The sequence below is a fragment of the Muntiacus reevesi genome, chromosome 4, assembly GCF_963930625.1.
Source record: "Muntiacus reevesi chromosome 4, mMunRee1.1, whole genome shotgun sequence".
Lineage (NCBI taxonomy): Eukaryota > Metazoa > Chordata > Mammalia > Artiodactyla > Cervidae > Muntiacus > Muntiacus reevesi.
In genome coordinates this window covers 22,224,481-22,244,901 of record NC_089252.1, presented here as the reverse complement: position 1 = coordinate 22,244,901, position 20,421 = coordinate 22,224,481, and the positions used below count along the sequence as shown (strand labels likewise).

Below are 20,421 nucleotides of genomic sequence, written 5' to 3'. Positions count from 1 at the left end.
TTCAAGAATGTGTATAATCATACACTCTATATGATCTATACTGAGACAGAGATTTGTTACCTACTTCTTTCCTGGATATGAGATGATGCTAACTAGCCCACACTAATTATCTCTTCATAATTAACTGTCATGCTCAACTGGGATGACTTGAACTATCCTCAGCACTGTCCTTACTGTAATAATTATTTATGCCCAAATCCGTAGTGGCTGTTTCATTAAACAGATGGCTAAACAGTCACGTGGAGCTTTTGGAGTTTAAAAAGTCACATTTTAATTGGGGACTTAAGATGTGATTGCTGTTAGCACAAAGTAAGTGTGTATTTCCTCCTTTATGCATGTAAAACCTGCCACACACCATTTTTTAGTCTTAAAACTGAAACAATGTTAGAATTCTCTGAACTTCTGCTGTACCCTTAGGATGTGGTAGGATTTTTTTTTGGAAGTTATAAAAAAGTAAAAAGAAATCAAGAATGTAAGCTTATGTTCATGGGAGACTGTGGCAATAATCTCCATTCTAGTGTTAACTAGAGCTTAGTCAAGTATTAGACAAGCTGGATTGAGAGCAGCTGAGACATCCACCCGAGATTTTAAGTGAATGAGTTTTTTCAAAATAATTAAAGCAAGTGATTCCGTAGTCAGAGTGTAGGTAGGTTACATCCTAAATTAAGATTATATCTTCCAATCTTGTTACTTTATAAAATACATAATTTGACAATTCTGCAGCTTGAATGACATGCATATCCTATCATCCCCAAATGGTATACTCATGCCTCAACACATAACTGTTACAGTGTAAAAAGTTGCAGCTTCCAAGGTGTCCCTTCTTCTGAACAGGTAGCTTCACCTATGGACATCAGTGGACTAAAGTAAAGTTTAGCAACTATGTCAGTAAGACCTGGATTACTATGTAATCATCTCCTTGCAATCAGCCTGATCACTTTTGCTATTTCATCTCTGTGAGCCTCATTCATTCTGCCACGTATCATTATTTTATCTTTATGAATGGTAAAATTAAGGTTCAGTCAGTAAGTTATGAATAGGAAAAATAATATCTGTGTCAGGGAGAAGTAGTTAGAATTCCATGAAGTAAGGCACATAAAGTCGCTGATATCTTTACTAGCTTATTGAACAAATATACTTCATGAGCACTTTCTATATTTCAGGTACTGTGCCAAGTCTAAATATATGGAGATAAACAAAATCAATACTGTCTCTATTATCATAGAGTTCACTTAAGTTAGTACAATGCTTAGTATATAGGGTATAACGTACTTATGGTTACTGTGGATCATGGCATCTTTTTTCCTAATTTGTGAAACCTAAAACTATATATAAATTCTATTCATACAATTAATATCACTACCTATTCACACTAATTGCCAAATAGGTAAAAATATTTTGTAATAGTGTTTCAAGAACTAAAAAGAGAATTAAAATCAAATGTTATATGACTGCCTTCTTTAGGAAACTAATCCCACTAAATATTTTGTTATCAGTTATTAGTAGTTTTTAAAATTGAAATGCCAGTTGCAGAATACTGGGAAAGACAGCATACACAATAAACATTAGCTTATCTCCCAACTGATTTCTACCACAAAGTAGCACATGGTGAATGTCCATTCATCCACTCATCCTTCATTCAACAATTTTAACTCAACTGAATTCAACAGACTGAGCAGCTTTCACAAGCAACTAATTATACTATAGAACACAGTGGATGATACAGAGATGAACAAGTGAAGAAGCAGAGTAGTCAAGAAACGTAACTTCTTATTAGGGAGCTAAGGCCCATATATAAATAACAGGAATATGAGACAGGATAAAATAAAACTACAAAATTACCACAAAGTACAATTTGCACATGAAAGAAAGAGAGATTTAAAGCTGCTCTTAGCCAAAAGTGAGGATTCGACAGATAAAAAACATTGGATTTAGTTCCCTTGGGAGTTCACAGATTGAGACAACAAGGGTTTCCTAGAAAAGGGAGCAGTGAAATGAACTTTCAGATTAGACTGCATTTATCATGTTCCTCAGAGACCAGGTAACAAACTGTGCAGGGGTTTTCATGTTATTTCAGATGTTGTTGGTTTTCACGTATAAGTGCTATTTGTTTCTGAAGCACAAGCGAGACAAACTCCACAAGTAACAGCTGATAAAACACGGCTAGGAACCAAGATCCAGTGACTAAAATCAGGGAGCTTTTCTTCAGATTTGCTTGCTGCTAATTTTTCAGTGTCTCATCCTGGGTCGCCTCCTTTTTCTTGAGAGCATTTTAGGTCATCCAGAGACAGCTTGTGAGTGGTATTGTAATTTCAGTAGTAGTCTGAAGTGTCTTTTTTCCTCATTTGGGAAGTAGAGTTTAGTTGGGTGTTGATTTGTAGATTAAAATGCAGCTTCTCTAAAAAATTGAAGACTTTTTTTTCTTAGTATTTTGAAGATTGTCATCTGACATCTATTTTGAGGGCAGGTATTATGTTCAGTTGGAGAAGGAAATGGCAACCCGCTCCAGCGTTCTTGCCTGGAGAATCCCAGGGACGGCGGAGCCTGGTGGGCTGCCGTCTATGGGGTCGCACAGGGTCGGACACGACTGAAGCGACTTAGCAGCAGCAATTATGTTCAGTGTGTTATACTATTTTAGATAATTTCTTGTTTCTTGCTGGTGACATTTAAGAATTTCTTGGGTCTCCTGCAGTTTTGCCTTGACACACACAGGTGTGACTTTGTTTTTATTTGTGCCGCCCAGAACTGGTCTATTTCTCTCTTCTTAGTATTCATGGTCTAGTAAATTTTGAAAACTTCTTCCTCCTTATTTGTTTTAATGTTGTACTCATTCTAATTTCTCCTTTGGAATGTCTACCAGATCTATATCATTCTAGTGCCCAGGTAAACTCCTTTTTTAAATTCTCCTTCTCTTTTTTCCTTTCTGTGATTAATTTCCATAGTTCTGTGTTCCAGTTTATTGGTTTTCTCTTTGGCTGAATCATCTTATCTGATGTTTAACCCATATAATAAGGCTCTAGTTTCAATATCTATAATGCCCATCATTTCAGTTTTTGAAATGGGATTTCTTGGTGGCCTTGACAGTAAAGCATCTGCCCACAATGTGGGAGACCCAGGTTCGATCTCTTGCCTACAAAATGCCATGGATGGAGGAGCCTGGTGGGCTACAGTCCATGGAGTCACAAAGAGTCAGACACGACTGAGCAACTTCACTTTCTTTTCAGTTTTGAAGCTATCATTTGATGTTTATAATTCTTCTTTAATGAGAGGGCAGTCCTTTCAGGGTCCCAGCTTTATATACAGTTTTCAGTTCATGTTCCTGCCTAGTAACAAACTGAAATCCACATGTCCTGAACTTGAGTTGGCATTCAAACCCCAGCCCTAATCTGTCTGGGCTTAAAGTCACGTTTTCTATCTCCCTAGTCTTTTACCCTATCAAATTAAGGGCTTACAACTCTGGCTGAGAGTTTTCTATTAATTTCAAGCCCTGAGAATTCCTTTTCTTTCTTCTGAGCTTATAGAGGCATTTAAAAATTGTAATTTTTTTTTTTAAAACTCAGGATTTGTATGTATTTGTAGATGGAAGGTGAGTGGAGTGTATGAGGGTATTCCATGAGTCTCAGGTCAACATAATACTTAAACTAAAGGATCTATTGATGAGTAAATCTGAAAGCTATGATGGCTGTATTCTTTATACTTTAGTTACTCTTCAATTTTAGTAGATAAAATACATTTTAGTAATGTATTTAGCACATATTTAGTAAATAAAATACCTTCAGTAAATAAAGAGAATAGTACCCACGAACCCTGAGTCAGGACAAATCAGTGAACCAAGAGAGCACACAGTGAGAGCAAGAGTTGCAGTTCCCTGTGATGACCTACACCAGTGGTCCCCAAACTTTCTAGCACCAGGGACCAGTTTCATGGAAGGCAATTTTTCTATGGACAGGGGAGTTAGAGGGTGGATGGTTTCAAGATGATTCAAGTGCATTATATTTATTGTGCATGCTATTTCTATTATTATTACATCAACTCTACCTAAGATCATCACGGATTAGATCCTGGAGGTTGGGGATCCCTGATCTAGACTTTAAAGGAAATAACAGAGCATATCAGAAGAAAGAGTAGAAAGGGGCCAGATTATCATAAATTATTATTAATAAAATGCTGATCATTTTATTTACAATATACAATTGAATACCCCAACAGCCTTCTCCTTTAAAAAAAAATGGAGACTCAGAAACATCACATAAAATTGTACAGGAATTCAACTTAGGTCTCTCAGTTTCAAAAGGCCATATGCTAACACTGTAATAAGAAATTTAGAATTTTTCCTGAGATGATAAAAATTCAACAGTATCAAAGCCACAATTGAGGAAGATTACTCCAAGAGCAAAGGCAAATTTATTGTAAAGCCAATAAAGTACAGGCCCCAGGGTTCTTCAACTGGATGGAACTAATAATACTGAAGTTTCTGGATGTTGTAAGTATTACAGGTAGGAATGGGAAAACAAATTAAAATAAAAGCATCAGTATTTATATATAAGTTTATTTATATATAAGTGTGTCTGAGAATTGTCTAAAGATATGTCTGAAGTAAAAGATTTGAGTCTTCAAGATTTCTCTGTTTTAAAAAAATTATTGTGTTATTTTTTCTAATTGTAGATATATACTCATCCTTCTATACAATTTTTTGCTCATGATTTTATGTTACTTTACTTTTGAAAAAGGTCCCAAATTTCAGAATTTTCAGGTGCAAGTCCTAGTTTTATCTCTCCTTGCAAATAGAGGGTAGGGAAGGAGTGTAAGATGGAAGTAGGAAGTTGAGTTAGAAGAATTATGCAAGATGCGTGAGAAGCTAGAAATAAAACGATAGCTGATAAAATTCAAAATTATGGGACTGATTTGGGGAAGACAGAAAAGGAAGAATAAATAGAAGTTAGTCAGTGAGAGGATGCAAGTCATAAATATAAAGAGAGTCAGGCATCATTCCAAGTTTATGAACTTTGGTGTGAATGACAACAGTGGGTTAACTGCTGGAAATAGGTAAGTCAAGAGGAATTTGCTGGTGATTTGGTAGACGAGGTAGATCAGAATGGGTAGAGACAATGGGTGATAGAGAATATAGAGAAATCAGTGAGGATATAACAGTACATTTGTCTAGCATCTGACTGAGATGTGGAATGAAATATCAAGGCTTTGTATATGACTGGGCTCTACTTTGAGAGTTGCTTTTGTTTAGTTATCAAGTTGCGTCCACCTCTTTCATGATCCCATGGCCTATAGCCTGCCATGGGATTCTCCAGGCAAGAATACTGGATTGGGTTGCCATTTCCTTCTCCAGGGGGCTTCCTGACCCAGCAATCGAACTCGCATCTCCGGCTTGGCAGGTGGATTCTTTACCGCTAGTGCCACCTGGGAAGCCCTCACTTTGACAGACAATAGAGAAGTCTATAAGGGGGCAGATCTCTGCAGCTGTGGAGACAGTAATGTGCAGTCCATGGCCAAACACAGAAACTTCAGCAGTGCCCCAAATCAAGAAAAAAGTACATGAGTAGAAACAGGAAAAACGTCTTAAGAAAACAGGGTGATTTATAGATGAGGATGCAATTTTTGGATTTGGTGCAAAGGTGGTCATGAGATCTTCATGAGAAGTAATTCAATATAGTGCTGAGAATGACAGCTCACTGAAATAAGGGACTATCAGTGGAGGCAGAGGTAACAGGTATCATTTCTGAGTATAAAATAATCATTCAGGAAACACGGCAAAGAAAGATAGACTCATTGAGTCTTCAAAGAAAGATTATAGAAGCCATTAACTTCAATATCTATATGTATTTGGAATCTGGGGAGTTTTTTAAGGCAGAAGATAAGAAAAGGGGAAAAGTGAAATGATGACCACTGGGATGGTCACAGAAGCAATGTTCCGGAGGAGGTCAAGTTATAGGGAGCAGAAGTAGCAGGGTGATCCAGAGCAAGTAAGACCAGAACTCTTTCTCTGTAAAGACAGCAGAGGATACTTAAAACATTTTACATGACTGTGAAAACTTTTAACATAGCTTGTGCAGGCTGCTTGAGAGAAATCAAAGACTAAGGTATACCCATACGAATAATGACTGAGGTAATACTCACTGAGGTAAAGCTCATTGAAATTGAGAAAGTTAAAGAACTAAGAGTATAGAACATTAGCTATCAGTTATTAAGAAAAGTATTTTAGGATGTAATTTAGAAAGAAATATTATGAAGAAAGAACTTAGAAGATGTTATAGAAGTATCCTGGGGGATAGTAGATGACATCTATAAAAGAGAGGGCAAAAAATGGTACAACTAGCAGGTGGGGAATTCAAACAAAATGTGTTTGCTAATTAGCTTTAATTAAGTTAATTGGTCACAAAGAGAGAAACCGGCACAGTTGTGATCACAATGCATAAAGACTACTGTGAATAATAGTGGCTGCACAGATATAAAGTTTCTAATCAAGGTCTTGTATGGAGGGCTCATGATATTTCTGGTCAAATGTTTAGTTTAAAGAAGCACTTTAATTCACTTTTCATAGTACCTTTATTTGCTAAAGAATGAACAGCAAGTGTCACTGTAGCTTTTGCAATAGCTATGCACAGTCTATTTCATGGCTATAAAAGTTGTGAATTGAAGAAAAATTATGATCTCTCTACATTAGCTTCCATCAGACAAATAGAGGCAAAATAATAGTCAAATTCGCTAAAAAACATTTCCTGAACATTTAATACTTATTTTTTAATGAAAAAACTGTGAAACTAGGCCAGATAGCAAAATTACTGAGGAGGGTATTATAGGATGTAAATAAAAAATACTGTGAATAAAAAACTTAGAAGATGGTCTGAAATGATGGTGCTTCCATAATTAGATTATTTACACATTTGTTTTAAAATTATATCTCCCCTCACCAAAAATAGATATCAGAGCTACCAAGGAAATATATACACTAAAACAAATTAAACAAACAGATAACTGGGAAAGAGATAACTCAGATTTTGGCTCTAAACTTTCTGACAGGGAAAAAAGTGAACCTACTAAGTTAATGATGAGAAAACATAAAAGCACTCTATTTCTGTAAAAGAAACACATTTTTTTTTTCATTACATGCTAAAAGAGGGTTCCAAATAAGATCATTTATAGTGGACGTTCACTAGCCTAGTGGACAATGTTCCTGGCAAAATTTCTCAAAAAATAGCATGAGATTAATTCTCAAACAAATATGGTCAAATAAATAATATTAAAAGGCAAGTTAATAGGTAATTTTTCAAGAGATTGAGTTTATGGAATTCAAATATCTAGGCTACTTCATCTGAATAAAGAACTTAGAAGATGGTCTGAAAATGAGGTTCAGAATTTGAGGTACATGAGGCAGAATGGATTAAAAGTATTTGACTATATCCTCCAAATATTTTCATTTAAGTTTTACAAAAATACATCTAAATATGTGCAGCCTGGTGAAAGATTCTCTAAACAATGCAAACTCAGAAAATAAAAAGAGAAATCATATCTATAACACAAGTGATACTCGGGTATGGGCCAACCCCACCTTGTTCATAAGGTTTTGCTTTTATTGTTTAATCTATCATAGGTGCTCTTGAATTTAAGATTAGGACACTTTGGTGCAATGCATTTCTTTTCCGGAACAATCAACAAATAGTCTTTAGAAAATTAACTGAAGTAACTTGAGTGTCAAAGCTGTATAACAGAATCAATAATGATTTGACATATTTGTCTAAGGATTAATAAAATGGCTACCTAACTCAATGGTTCTTAAAATCTATTAAAAACTAAGATAGTACTCTGTATCAAACTTCTTGGATTTACTTTTCATAAAACATATCCTTTTATATTCAACACTGAAGAACTTATGATTTGAGATCACTGGAAACAATGAATTAGTGAAAATGTATAGAAAAGTATAATAATAAGGCTTTTTAACTTCATGCATTATAGAGACTGTTTGGTGCAATGACATAGAGATTTTCACTACTTAAGTTATTAAGACCTTTGGGGTCTTAATGATGTCAATGAAATAAGAATGCATAAATACATGCTGTAATATGTGTATGCATTCAGAGAAGTCAATGAAAATTACTTGTGCTCTGAATTCTTAACGGATAAAAGAAGTGAAAGTAAAAGTTGCTCAGCCATGTCTGAGTCTTTGTGACCCCATGGACTAAAGCCCACCAGGCTCCTCTGTCCATGGAATTCTCCAGGCAAGAATACTGGAGTGGGTAGCCATTCCCTTCTCCAGGGGATCTTCCCAACCCAGGAATTGAACTCGGGTCTCCTGCATTGCAGGAGGATTCTTTACCATCTGAGCCACCAGGGAAGCCTCAGCTTAAGGGATAGTGTAGTGTAGATTAATTAAAAATGAATATATTTTTGTACTAACAACAGCAGAAAATTAGAGTGAAAGTCAGATTCTAAGTATACTACTAATATAAGGGCTAAGTCACTTCCATTGTGTCTGACTCTTTGTGAACCCATGTACTGTAGCCTGCTAGGCTCCTCTGGGTCTATGAGATTCTCCAGGCAAGAATACTGGAGTGAATTGCCATTTCCTCCCCCAGGGGATCTCCCTGACCCAGGGATTGAACCCGAGTCTCTTATGTCTCCTGCAATGACAGATGTGTTCTTTACCATCAGTGCCACCCAGGAAGCCCCTAATACTAATATAAGTTGTGATATACCACCTCTATGGGAATATCTCTTTGAATTTCTGAATCAAAGTCAGGAATGAACTATGTAATTCAATATTTTGTATTTTGCTTTACTTATAGAGTCTGTTGCCTTAGAAACCATAAGTAACTGGATGAGCTAAGCTTGCTAAATGTCACTTTCATACATTCATTTTATAATACAGAATCCCCTATCAAATAGTCCTACAACTTTCCAATTATTCTCTACAAATATATTAAAGTTGTCTTTAGGTTGCTTTATTGACTTATTAAAGTACTACAAAATAATTTGCATATAAAAATAATCATATATTAAAAATGATACATATTTTCTCCGTGTCTTCATACAGTGAAAATAATGATAGCATCTTCAAATGTTTCCATTTTTTAATTATTAATTATATATATATATTTATTAATGTATAGTATTTAGTTGGAATTACTATCTGCCCTAGTCATGCCTTTACTATTTGTTCCAGGCAAGGATGAGTGTTCAAAATGATGACATACTCCATGACAATGAAGTCATATGTAAAGCATATCAAAATTTTGGTGTTAAATAGATGGCAAATTTAATATTTAATTCCAGTAGTACACTATTGAATAATGTATTTTTTAAAAATAGCCTAAACTACAACATCAATTTCCATCTGTGTTTTTCATTTATTTAAAGTAAGCCTTGTATTTTTACTTAAGCACTTCACTTCCTACAACTGTAACCTCAAATATTCATGATTAGGAAACATGCCAAATTTGTTTAACAAGTCAGGCATCTCGTATTTCTCATTACTTTTTATGATGTTATCCACATTATACGTTATACATATATGGATAAATGAACAAAGAGATGAACAATTAAAAATTATTAAAAATAAATACAATAGCATTTCTCTATAATGTTTTCCTTCATGATTAGTTTGCAAACCTACGTGATTTTATATTAACTTTTTTGTCCTTCTCTATGCATAGCACAAAGCTTAAAACACACAGGTGTTCATATTTGGTAAATAAATACAGCTAATAAAAAACCAGTGACTATCTCAAATACACCTTATAGAAATTAAGAATTCTGCATGACAAGGTGAAGTAATGTGCCTGGGTTACTCAGCAACATAGTTCTGGTGGACCTGGAACTCCAGACCACGCTCTCTGGGGACCAAGCCTTGTGTTGGCGACCATCTTGACAGACTATCTCTCTATAAGAAACGGTCGTTTTCCTTTTAAAATTTCAAAGATATTCTCATAAGTCATTGTAGAAAAATGGATAATAAGGGATTTTATTACTTGTCATTCATTTCTATCTGAAAAGCTCTTTCTCATATATGATACTCTGAAACCTCTCCTATATCTATGCCAACTCCTGCTCCATGATACCTAATGAATTAGAGGCACTGATCACAAATACAAAGAGTCTTGGCTTTCACAGAGGTTTCTCAAAGGTACAAATAAAATAGTTTCAGAAAAGTTCTAGTACTTGTCCCCTCAAGTACATAAGAATATTAAGAAATTTTAAAAATATATTGTAAAAACTACTTCCTAGGTACAACAACTCAATCAAACTGAGGTAGAATAAAGTTCAAAAATCACTGATATTTAATTTCCAGCCATAAATATCTAACATTGGCATAATATCATCCATCTATTAAGCCAAGCTGAATCTAAAAGCCCATGTTAACCATCCACAAGACAAACACAGAAATATACCGAGTACACAAAAGCCTTATTTTTCACATAAGGCGTTTCATTCCCTGACCTTTGTTTTCAGGGCCTGCTATTTGTAAACTGTTGGTATGAAAACGGTACTACTTAGATGGATCCATTCATTTCCTTTTGTTCCAGAGAAAACCATTCTCATGTGCCATCTAAAGCAACCATCGGTGCTTCAGCTCAAGACTTGATTAACCTTAGATCTGCTTCAGCAGTAACAGAAAGGAAACACACAAGAATGGGATGCTGATTCTTGCCGGTGTTCACTCACGTGACCCTCCTTTTCTAGGACATGGTACCACGCGGGCCTGTGAGAATACTCACAAGGTATTCCTTATTGAATCAACAGAGGGGATAAATACTTCAGGAAGATGAAAAGGAGCAAAAACAAACGAGCAAACAAAAACCCCTTGGACCTGACGTTATGGAAAAAATTAAAAAGACACTAAGATGAAAAAAAAAATCGTGTCATGGTTTACATGTGGGATTTGGATGGAATCTAGGGCTGTGTTTTAATTCAAAACTCACCATCTCAAAACCACTTCTTTTCATCCGCCTGCAGGACTTGAGGTAAGTACGTATGCGTTTTCGGGCACGCTCTTGATATTCAGGGAATTGTCGCCTGCATGAGTCAATGATAGCCTGGATCTTTTCTTTGGGCTGCTTAGAGATTGGGACCATTCGGTCCAAGTTTTCATCTACAAACAGCCTGACAAACATCTGTTGGCAAGAGGGAGACAGAGGAGAAGGGTTTGGAGGGCTGCTCTCTGCTGTTCCTAGCTTCCTGTCTTGATTACCGATAGGAAAATACTCTTTTCTGGTTTATGCACTGGAGAACTTTGCAATGGAAAGCCAGAAATTTTAAGCAAACACCCTTTAAAGACTTTCTAAATGGTTGGATTAAAAAATAGAGAGAGAAAAAGAGAGAGAGGCAGACAGACAGACAGACAGAGACAGAAAAATATAGACTATCGCGTAGAAAAAAATCAAGAAATAACAGTAGACTGTGACAATTAAGCACCCCGTAAATTCTCTATTAATAATAAAAATGACTGTTACATTGCTACACTGCACAGTATACTAATCTCAGAAAACAAACAACAGATTTTTTTTTTTGTCATGCATAATTAGGTAAGCTGGGAAAGCAAAAAAAAAACAAACAGAAAAAACAAAAAATAACGGATGACGGGCAGGCTCTTCCGGGGCATAAGCTGAGGCCCCCTTCATCCGCTAGGTAAACATGCATACTCACACAACACAACTGCAGTTTTCAGCTCACATTTGGCTTTAAAATTCTAAACAAAACACAGCAATTCTGGTGACTGGTTGGCAAAGAGTGTTTCATGTACTTTTTAAATCCTTCTGTAAATTAAACAAACATGTCTCTAAAATATCCACATTTACCAACAAGCAACAACATGAAAGTGAAGGGCTAAAAATCCAGCCACACGGGGCGGGTGGCAAGACTCACATTAAAAGCTTTTAGCCGCTCAGCCTCCACGCCATCTGTCTCGTTAGCTTTCTCAGAATCTTCGTGGTCATCGTGGTCATCTTCATCCTCATCTCCCCTGTTTAGAGACAGATCCTCAGCACCCCGATCCACACTCTCATTTTTGCCCGAGTCGTAGCTTGAATAGCTATGCGCAGGGGACTGAAAAGAAAAGAAGAAATTGTTGCTTTGAAATTCCTTGCACAAGCTAATAAATTTGGTTTTGCTTTTAATGTCAACTGTTTCTCAAAACTTCAGTTTAAATAAGCTGATAATTCTAGAGCTGTGGTTATTTTCACTTAAATCAAAATTAACTTAAATGAAATCAAATTAAAACTGCATTTCCTCGGTCACACCATTTATATGGCAAGTACTCAATAGCCACATAGAACATTTCTGTCACTGCAGAAAGATTTATTGAATTTAGCTTTCTGAGAGTAATTACTGTTTCCATTCAATATACATATTGCAGAACAAAAAACAACCTGCGATCAGTATTGTAAAGGAATCAATGAATCACATATTCTTGGAATAGAGATGACACCAGAGCCTAGCCCATCTAACTGCATTAGTATTCTTGAAACAGATCAGGGAACTGAGGGGTAGGTATATTTCACTGATTTGCCCAACAAGGACTATATCAAGGGCTATATAAAATAGGACTGCTCGGACAACATGTCTTCAGGTCAGTTTATTATTTGTCTATGAGTCTAAAGTTGGCATCTGATTTTGGTTTAGAAAAAAGTAACTAAGTTTCCTTCTAATCATTTGTCAAGCTTAGAGCTTCATAATGTACTAATGAGGCCAACTGAGACAATTTACACAAACGTAGATAATTGTGTCCAAGACCAACTATGGATCCTGCTGTGATATCCTTTACTTCCTTGTTAGCTGAGGATCTGTTTCAATCCTGTGGGCACCAACCTTTTCTACCCTAAGTATCACTGCTTCAAATCTTCAGTTCCAGATGAAAAAAGTGTGCCTGTAACTAAAATCAAGTTGAATCTAGCAGAGCTAAGAAGAATAGAAACAGTCCTGGGAAATAATTTGAGCATCTAGATTCAACTGTGCCTGAAATGAAATGAACTCATGGATCTTTCCAGCTGTGTGATATTATACCCTTTCAACCTCCCCTTTATATTTTTGCTTAAATCTGAGTTTCAATCATTTGCAGTAGAGCTTGAAGTAGTACAGAAATCAGTCATTACCTGGTCAGATTAACAACTCAAGTTTCACATATGATAACTTAGATACCCGGCTCACCCCAGCTAGTATGTATAATTTCTGTAAATAACAGAAGATATTCTGAAATCTAACAACAAAGTCAAATACTTTTGAAAGACCTTTACAATGGGAAATTTTAAATCATTAGCATTCAAAACTGCCTCCACGCAAAGAAAGCATATGTGTTGAATGCTTTAAGGACTGCACTACTTTATTATTACCATAAAATCAGAGAGAGAACAAAACTAAAATAGATCACTGACATTAAAAGTGGAGTTACAATTTAAAATAAAGCCTATTTTTATAGTTCAGATGATTAACAAGGTAAAATCACCTAATCAAATATAAGGCAAATATTCCATAGGTTTGAAAAATATACCATACATGCTTTTTAAATGGTCATATTTTTAAAGTGTTATAATACACTTATCTGAATACAAATATGCTGGGCTAATTTATTCTTTCTAGCTATGATGTGAGACACACAAGTCATCAGTCTACTACAAATAGTACCACTTAGAACCATGAAGGATCTTCATGGATAGCCCTAGGTGGTCAAGGTAAAGAAAACCCATCTTAGACCTGAGAATATTCAGGATCTAAACCGAGAACATAATCAATGTTGTTGTTTTTATTTCTTCTACAAAATAAACTATAATTTTTGTAACTCTGAATTCTGTTTCACAGATGGTATGTCACTTCTTGCCTGTCTTACTGTTGAAGATCTAAAAGCTTTCAAGACCAACTGGATTAAGTTCACTTTCCACAGATTCCCACTTCAACCGCAGTCTATTTGAGTCTTTCCCTTCACTGTAAACTCTTAATATTCAATGGCTTTTGACACTGATTTAAATACCACCATTGTGCTGTACTTTTCTTTACACGTTAATATGCATTTTTTTCCTTCAAGCTAGACTGAGACAGGAATCAAAACATATCCTACTTTTTCCTCACAGCATCTAAGAAAGATTCTCTACAGAGTTGGCACTTAAGGTAGTTTTCCTTTTTCTGCAAAGTCTTTGGTCTTAAAACGTGGGGGAGTGAAGACAAGCCATAGATGGAAAGAAAATATTTGCCAATGACACATCTGAGAAAAGGACAGTTATCCAAAACATACAAAGAACACTAAAAACTAAACAATAAGAAAACAACTTGATTAAAATATTGGCCAGTAACACCTCACCCAAGAAGATATACAGATGGCAAATAGGCACATGAAAAGATGCTTCACATGATATGCATTGGGGAAATGCAAACTGAAGCAACATTGGGATATCACTGCACACGTATAAAAATGGTCAAAATCTGGAACACTGACAACACTAAATGCTGGAGAGGATGTGGAACCACAAGTCTCATGCATTGCTGGTAGGATGCAAAATGATACCACAACTTTGGAAGATAGTTTTGCTTTTTCTTTTGAAACTAAACATATTCACCATGTGATTCAGTAATTGTGCTCCTTGGTATTTACCCAAGGAACTAAAATTTGTGTCCACACAAAACTTGCACAATAATGTTTCAAACAGCTTTATTCATAATTGCCAAAACCTGGTAACAACCAACATGTGCTTCAGTGAGTGAATGGATAAACTGTGGCTGATCCAGATAATGAAACGATATTTAATACTAAAAGAAATGAGCTATCCAGCCACAAAAAGACACAGAGGAACCTTAAATACATATTAATATATACTAGCACCACCTAGGGGTCACACTTACTGCTAGTGGTAAAGAAACTGCTGGCCAATGCAGGAGACATACAAGACCTGAGTCTGACCTCTGGGTTGAGAAGATCCCCTGGAGGAGGGTGTGGCAACCCATTCCGGTATTCTTGCCTGGAGAATTCCATGGACAGAGGAGCCTGATGGGCTCCATAGGGTCATCCAGAGTCAGACATAACTGAAGCACAAGTGAAAGAAACCAATGGAAAAGACTATATATTGTGTGATTTCAACTATAGGACATCGTAGAAAAGGCAAAACTAGAGACAATTAAAAAAAAAAAAAAAGAACAGTACTTGCCATGGCTTAGGGGATGGAGAGGGATGAATAGATAAAGCAAAGATTTTTAGGGCCATGAAAATACTTTTATGATACTATAGTAGTGCATATAAGCCATTCTACATTTGTACAAATACAAGGAATGTACACTACCATAAGTGAACCTTAATATAAGCTATGGACTTCGGATAATTATAATTCACCAGTGTAGGTTCATCAATTGTATAAATAATGTGTGCTGCTCTGGTAAGTAAATGCCAGTAACAGGGAAAATAAGCACATGGAGAGGGAAGTGGGAATATGGGAAATCTCTGTACCTTCCACTCAGTTTTACTGTGAATCTAAAACTGCTCTAAAAATAGTCCTTTTTAACAAATGGGAGAATATGGGTACTGGAGTGATAATACAAAAATTACTATAGGCCTTCTAATAATCCACATAAAATATAGCAGTCATTGCCCCATAAACCTGTATCATGTCAATAAAACTCTACATGATCATTCCCTAGACAAATCTCCATTTTAGGAACAATCAGTTTCATTTTCCATGTGTAAATTAAAAAAATCCAAATTAGATCTTAAAAAATATAAAGATATAAAGAAGCACAACTTAGGCCTGATGGAGGAGACACACCTGCTTATCCACAAAACACAGGTGTTGTTTTGTGGGGATAAGATTAGACTTTTGTCTTAGTTGCATATTTCATCCATTATCTTGAGATAACACGTGACCATCCTTCTTGAAAATACATTTGCACTTTCCTTTTCTCATATTTTTGCATCCAAATAGAACTGCCAATTCTAGACCTAGAAAAATCCCCACAGAGAGGAAGATTAACTTCATTTTTAAGGAACGTTTGCTTACTCTGTGTTCAGAGCATTTTTTATCTTTTACTTAATATTTATTTTATTTAATGATATTTTACTCTTTTTGATCCGATTGTAGATAGGATTGTGTTTGTCATTCTGAGAGTTTATTATTGATGTATAGAAATGCAACAGATTTCTGTATATTGATTTTGTATGCTGCAACTTCACTGTATTCAGCAAGTTACATTTAAAAATATCAGTTACACATTACTGAATCTCCTAGGCATTCTTAGCATCATTAAAAGTGTGACTACCAGACACTATGTGCCTTCTGATGTGATGCAAAATGAAGAATTTGTTCTTGTGTATTAGTCACTCAGTCATGTCTGACTTTCTGTGACCCCATGAACTGTAACCCACCAAGCTCCTCTGTCCATGGTATTTTTCAGGCCAGAATACAGGAGTGGGTTGCCATTTCCTCCTCCAGGGGATCTCCCCAATCCAGGGACTGAACTCACATCTCCTGCCTTGGCAGGTGGATGCTTACCACTGAGGGCCCTGGGAAACCCCAAAGAAAACACACAGCATAATTAAAGAAACAAGCTTAAGAAAATAAAAACAAGAATTTGAATAGAATCTAACCTCAGTCTAGAATGGTGGTTCTCAAAGTGTGCCTGTTAGGTCAGCACTAATTGCATCTCCTGGGAACTGATCAGAAATGCACAATATCTGTCCCATCTCAGATCACCTGAATCAGACACTTTGGGGCTAGACCCATAATCTGTGTTTTATTAATAAAATGCCATCAAGGGGGATTCTGTTGTAGCTCAAGTTTGAGAACCACTTGTCTGAAGTTGGGCTTCCCTTGTAGTTTAGTTGGTAAAGAACCTGCTGGCAGTGCAAGAGTTCCACGTTCGATTCCTGGGTTGGGAAGATCCCCTGCAGAAGGAAATAGCAACCCACTCCAGTATTATTGCCTGGAAAATCTCATAGACAGAGGAACCTGGCAGGCTAAGTCCAGGGAGTCACAAGGGGTCAGACATGACTTAGCGACTAAACCACCACAGTTTGAAACTAACTTCTAATAAGACAATAATAGTAAGACATAAGACACAAGAAAAAGCAGACTGATAAATCCAAAATATGAAACACTGTACAGAACAATTGACTTTGGTTTAGCAATATCTTAGTGACACAGGGAGAAAAGTGACATATTAGAAGGGACTCAAAAGGTTTGATAAAGTGAAAGGTGTTGAACTTGCTTGTATTGTGATTCAAATAAACCTAATGCAAAAAGACAATTTTGAGAAAATTGGGAATGTTTGACTATGGATGAAATTAGATGATTACATTGCATACTTTTTGTTAGATGTGATGACCTAACATTTGGTTAAGTAAATATTTATCTAAGAAAAGGGGCTTCCCAGATGGTTCACTGATAAAGAATCCACACACAGTTTCGATCCTTGGGTTCAGAAGATCTCCTGGAGGACATAGCAACTTACTCCAGTATTGGTGCCTGGAAAGTTCCATGGGCAGAGGAGCCCAGAAGACAGTCCAGAGAGTGGCAGAGTCGGACATAACTGAGCACACATGTACCTGAGGAAATGTCCACATTTGTTAGAGGCAGAAAGGGATGAAATGACAAGGATATCTGGGATCTGCTTTTAAATACTGCAGGAAAAAAGTTTAAAAAGTAAAAAAAAAAAATCGTTAGCACTGAATTTAGTGATAAATATTAGTAGTTCTATGTATCAGTTCAGCCTCTCAGTCGTCAGCACGTCAGGCCTCCCTCCATCACCAACTGCTGGAGTCCACCCAAACCCATGTCCATCGAGTCAGTGATGCCATCCAGCCATTTCATCCTCTGTCGTCCCCTTCTCCTCCTGCCCTCAACCTTTCCCAGCATCAGGGTCTTTTCAAATGAGTCAGCTCTTCGCATCAGGTGGCCAAAGTATTGGTTTCAGCTTCATCATCAGTCCTTCCAATGAACACCCAGGACTGATCTCCTTTAGGATGGACTGGTTGGATTTCCTTGTAGTCCAAAGGATTCTCAAGAGTCTTCTCCAACACCACAGTTTAAAAGCATCAATTCTTCAGTGCTCAGCTTTCTTTATAGTCCAAGTCTCACATCCATACATGACTAATGGGAAAACCATAGTCTTGACTAGATGGACCTTTGTTGACAAAGTAATGTCTCTGCATTTTAATATGCTGTCTAGATTGGTCATAACTTTCCTTCCAAGGAGTAAGTGTCTTTTAATTTCATGGCTGCAATCACCATCTGCAGTGATTTTGGAGCCTCCCAAGATAAAGTCAGCCACTGTTTCCCCATCTATTTGCCATGAAGTGACAGGACCGGATAGGGTGGCCAAAAAGTTCATTTGAGTTTTCCCACGGCATCATACGGAAAAATCCGAATGAACTTTCGGCCAACTCAATATTATATTGTCTATTTTTAAAGAATTTTATACTTTCAAAATGAATATTAAATGTAACAAGTTTTAAATTATTTTATATCTCCTCTATTTTGAATATGTTTAGGTGACAGTCATTTGTTCAACATTTAAAGAAGCACTGCTTAATACATAGAGAGTTGTTTTGGGCCCACAGGATTGAACAGATCCAAATTTTTTGAGTTTCAGTTTTATTTTCAGTATAACTGAAGGTTATAAAGTTTGGAGAAGGAGTGCATTTGAAAAATTAGATAAGAAAGTGAATATTTAATTAAATTGAGAAAAGCCACAATAAATGACAAGATTCTAAAAAGTTTTTAAGTGCTACAAACATCACAAATGGCAGAAATACAGTATTTTAAAAATTAAATAACTCCCTGGCCCATATTTGTTTTCTTTCCACATTTCTTGGCTGCATGCTCTTTGATTGCTTCTTCATATGACAATGATTTTGTATTACCATATTCTACAGAGAGAATAGAAAAAAAATTCAGTCTTTAGCATATTTGATGGAAATGTGTCTTTTATTGTTGACAGTTTAGAAATTTCCCTTTGTTCTTCAAATTAAATATTGCTAATATCATGCAAATTGTTACATTGTTTTCAGTTGGGGAAGCTCTTAATTAAGATCCTTTCATATTTAGGGCATCTCGAGTTTTCTTGGGAAATGACTGACTTCATTAAAATGACATTTATGAGTTTTATGTTTTCTTGATTGATATCAGTATTTTCTGTCAAATCCAATGTGAAATTTAAATCTTCTAAAGTGAATAAATTCATTTCTCTTCATTAACTGTATTTGTCTTACTCTCAAGGAAATACTATCTTTAGTAAGACCTGAAAATTTTTATTACAAGTCACTTACTTCTCAATGTCAAAATGTCTATCAATTTCATTTGTCATTTTTGATTTTTTCATATTTTATTAATGTTTTCTCTGAGTTTTCTCTCAGTTATTTAGTAAATAACACAAAGACAACAAAATGATACATCCTTTATATATTTTTTCAAATTAAGAATCTATAATTTCTCACTTATTTTATAAAAAAGGTCCAAAAGACCTTTCCACATGGCAATTGAAATATCATTTTCCACTGTGTGAATGGTACTCAAACTATCTCTGTATTAATACTAACAATTACATGTGAATTTGGAATTACACATTTGCATAACCAGGGATTGATTTTTGTTATTTTGTTTACTGGTTTACCATACTGTATATGCTTTTCTAGTATTGAGGTTAAAAAGGAGACATATTTGACACTTCATTTTACTGCCAAATGTTTGTCCAAAAATTACTTGAAGAGTCTCATGAAATTTTAGATATCTGAAAATCACTCCATTTCATAACCTCTGAAAGGAAATCTCTCTCATTTAATAATTTTAAAAACTCTGGCTACTTTTTTGGCACTTCAAAATGAGAGTAAAGATTTTTTTCAGGCTTGTTTTTCAAGATATCAGTTGGTTGAGCATGGTGGTTCTCTCATTTTGACATGCATCAGAATCACCCAAAGGATCTGTTAAGATATAGAGCACTACATCTTATTCAGTAGGTCTAGAGTGGGGCCCAAGAATTTTGATTTTAACAAGTGCCCAGAAGAAGCAGATGTTACTGGTCTTCATTCACCTGAGCTGCTATAACAAAAGTCCTATTGACTGGGTGGTTTAACAGAAATATTTATTTCTCAGCATTCTAGAGGCTGAGAGGGCTTCCCTTGTGGCTCAGCTGGTAAAGAATCCGCCTGCAATGCGGGAGACCTGGGTTCAATCCCTGGGTTGGGAAGATCTCCTGGAGAAGGGAAAGGCTACCCACTTCAGTATTCTGGCCTGGAGAATCCCATGGACTGTATAGCCCATGGGGGTCGCAAAGAGTCGGACACAACTGAGCGACTTTCACTTCAGAGGCTGAGAAGTCCAAGATCAAGTTGCCATCAGATTTGATGTCTGATGAGAACCTGCTTTTTGGTTCACAGGATACAAAATCTGTCAACAAGAAAAGTAACTTAAGATGATGGTTAACTGTTTAAAGCCTATT

The 20,421-nt window shown here is 36.0% G+C and overlaps 1 protein-coding gene across 6 annotated transcripts in view; it reads right to left on the bottom strand.

Annotated features, from left to right (window-relative positions):
- NOL4 (nucleolar protein 4) overlaps positions 1-20,421 on the bottom strand; it is a 451,497-nt gene that overhangs the window by 129,183 nt on the left and 301,893 nt on the right. For 4 of the 6 annotated variants that reach the window (XM_065935126.1, XM_065935127.1, XM_065935128.1 and 1 more), the window contains one exon: positions 11,878-12,057. In XM_065935126.1, the coding sequence (XP_065791198.1) occupies positions 11,878-12,057 (180 nt within the window). Of the gene's footprint in view, positions 1-10,934; positions 11,127-11,877; positions 12,058-20,421 lie in introns of all 6 variants that reach the window. The other 2 variants (XM_065935125.1, XM_065935129.1) reach the window with 1 other exon arrangement.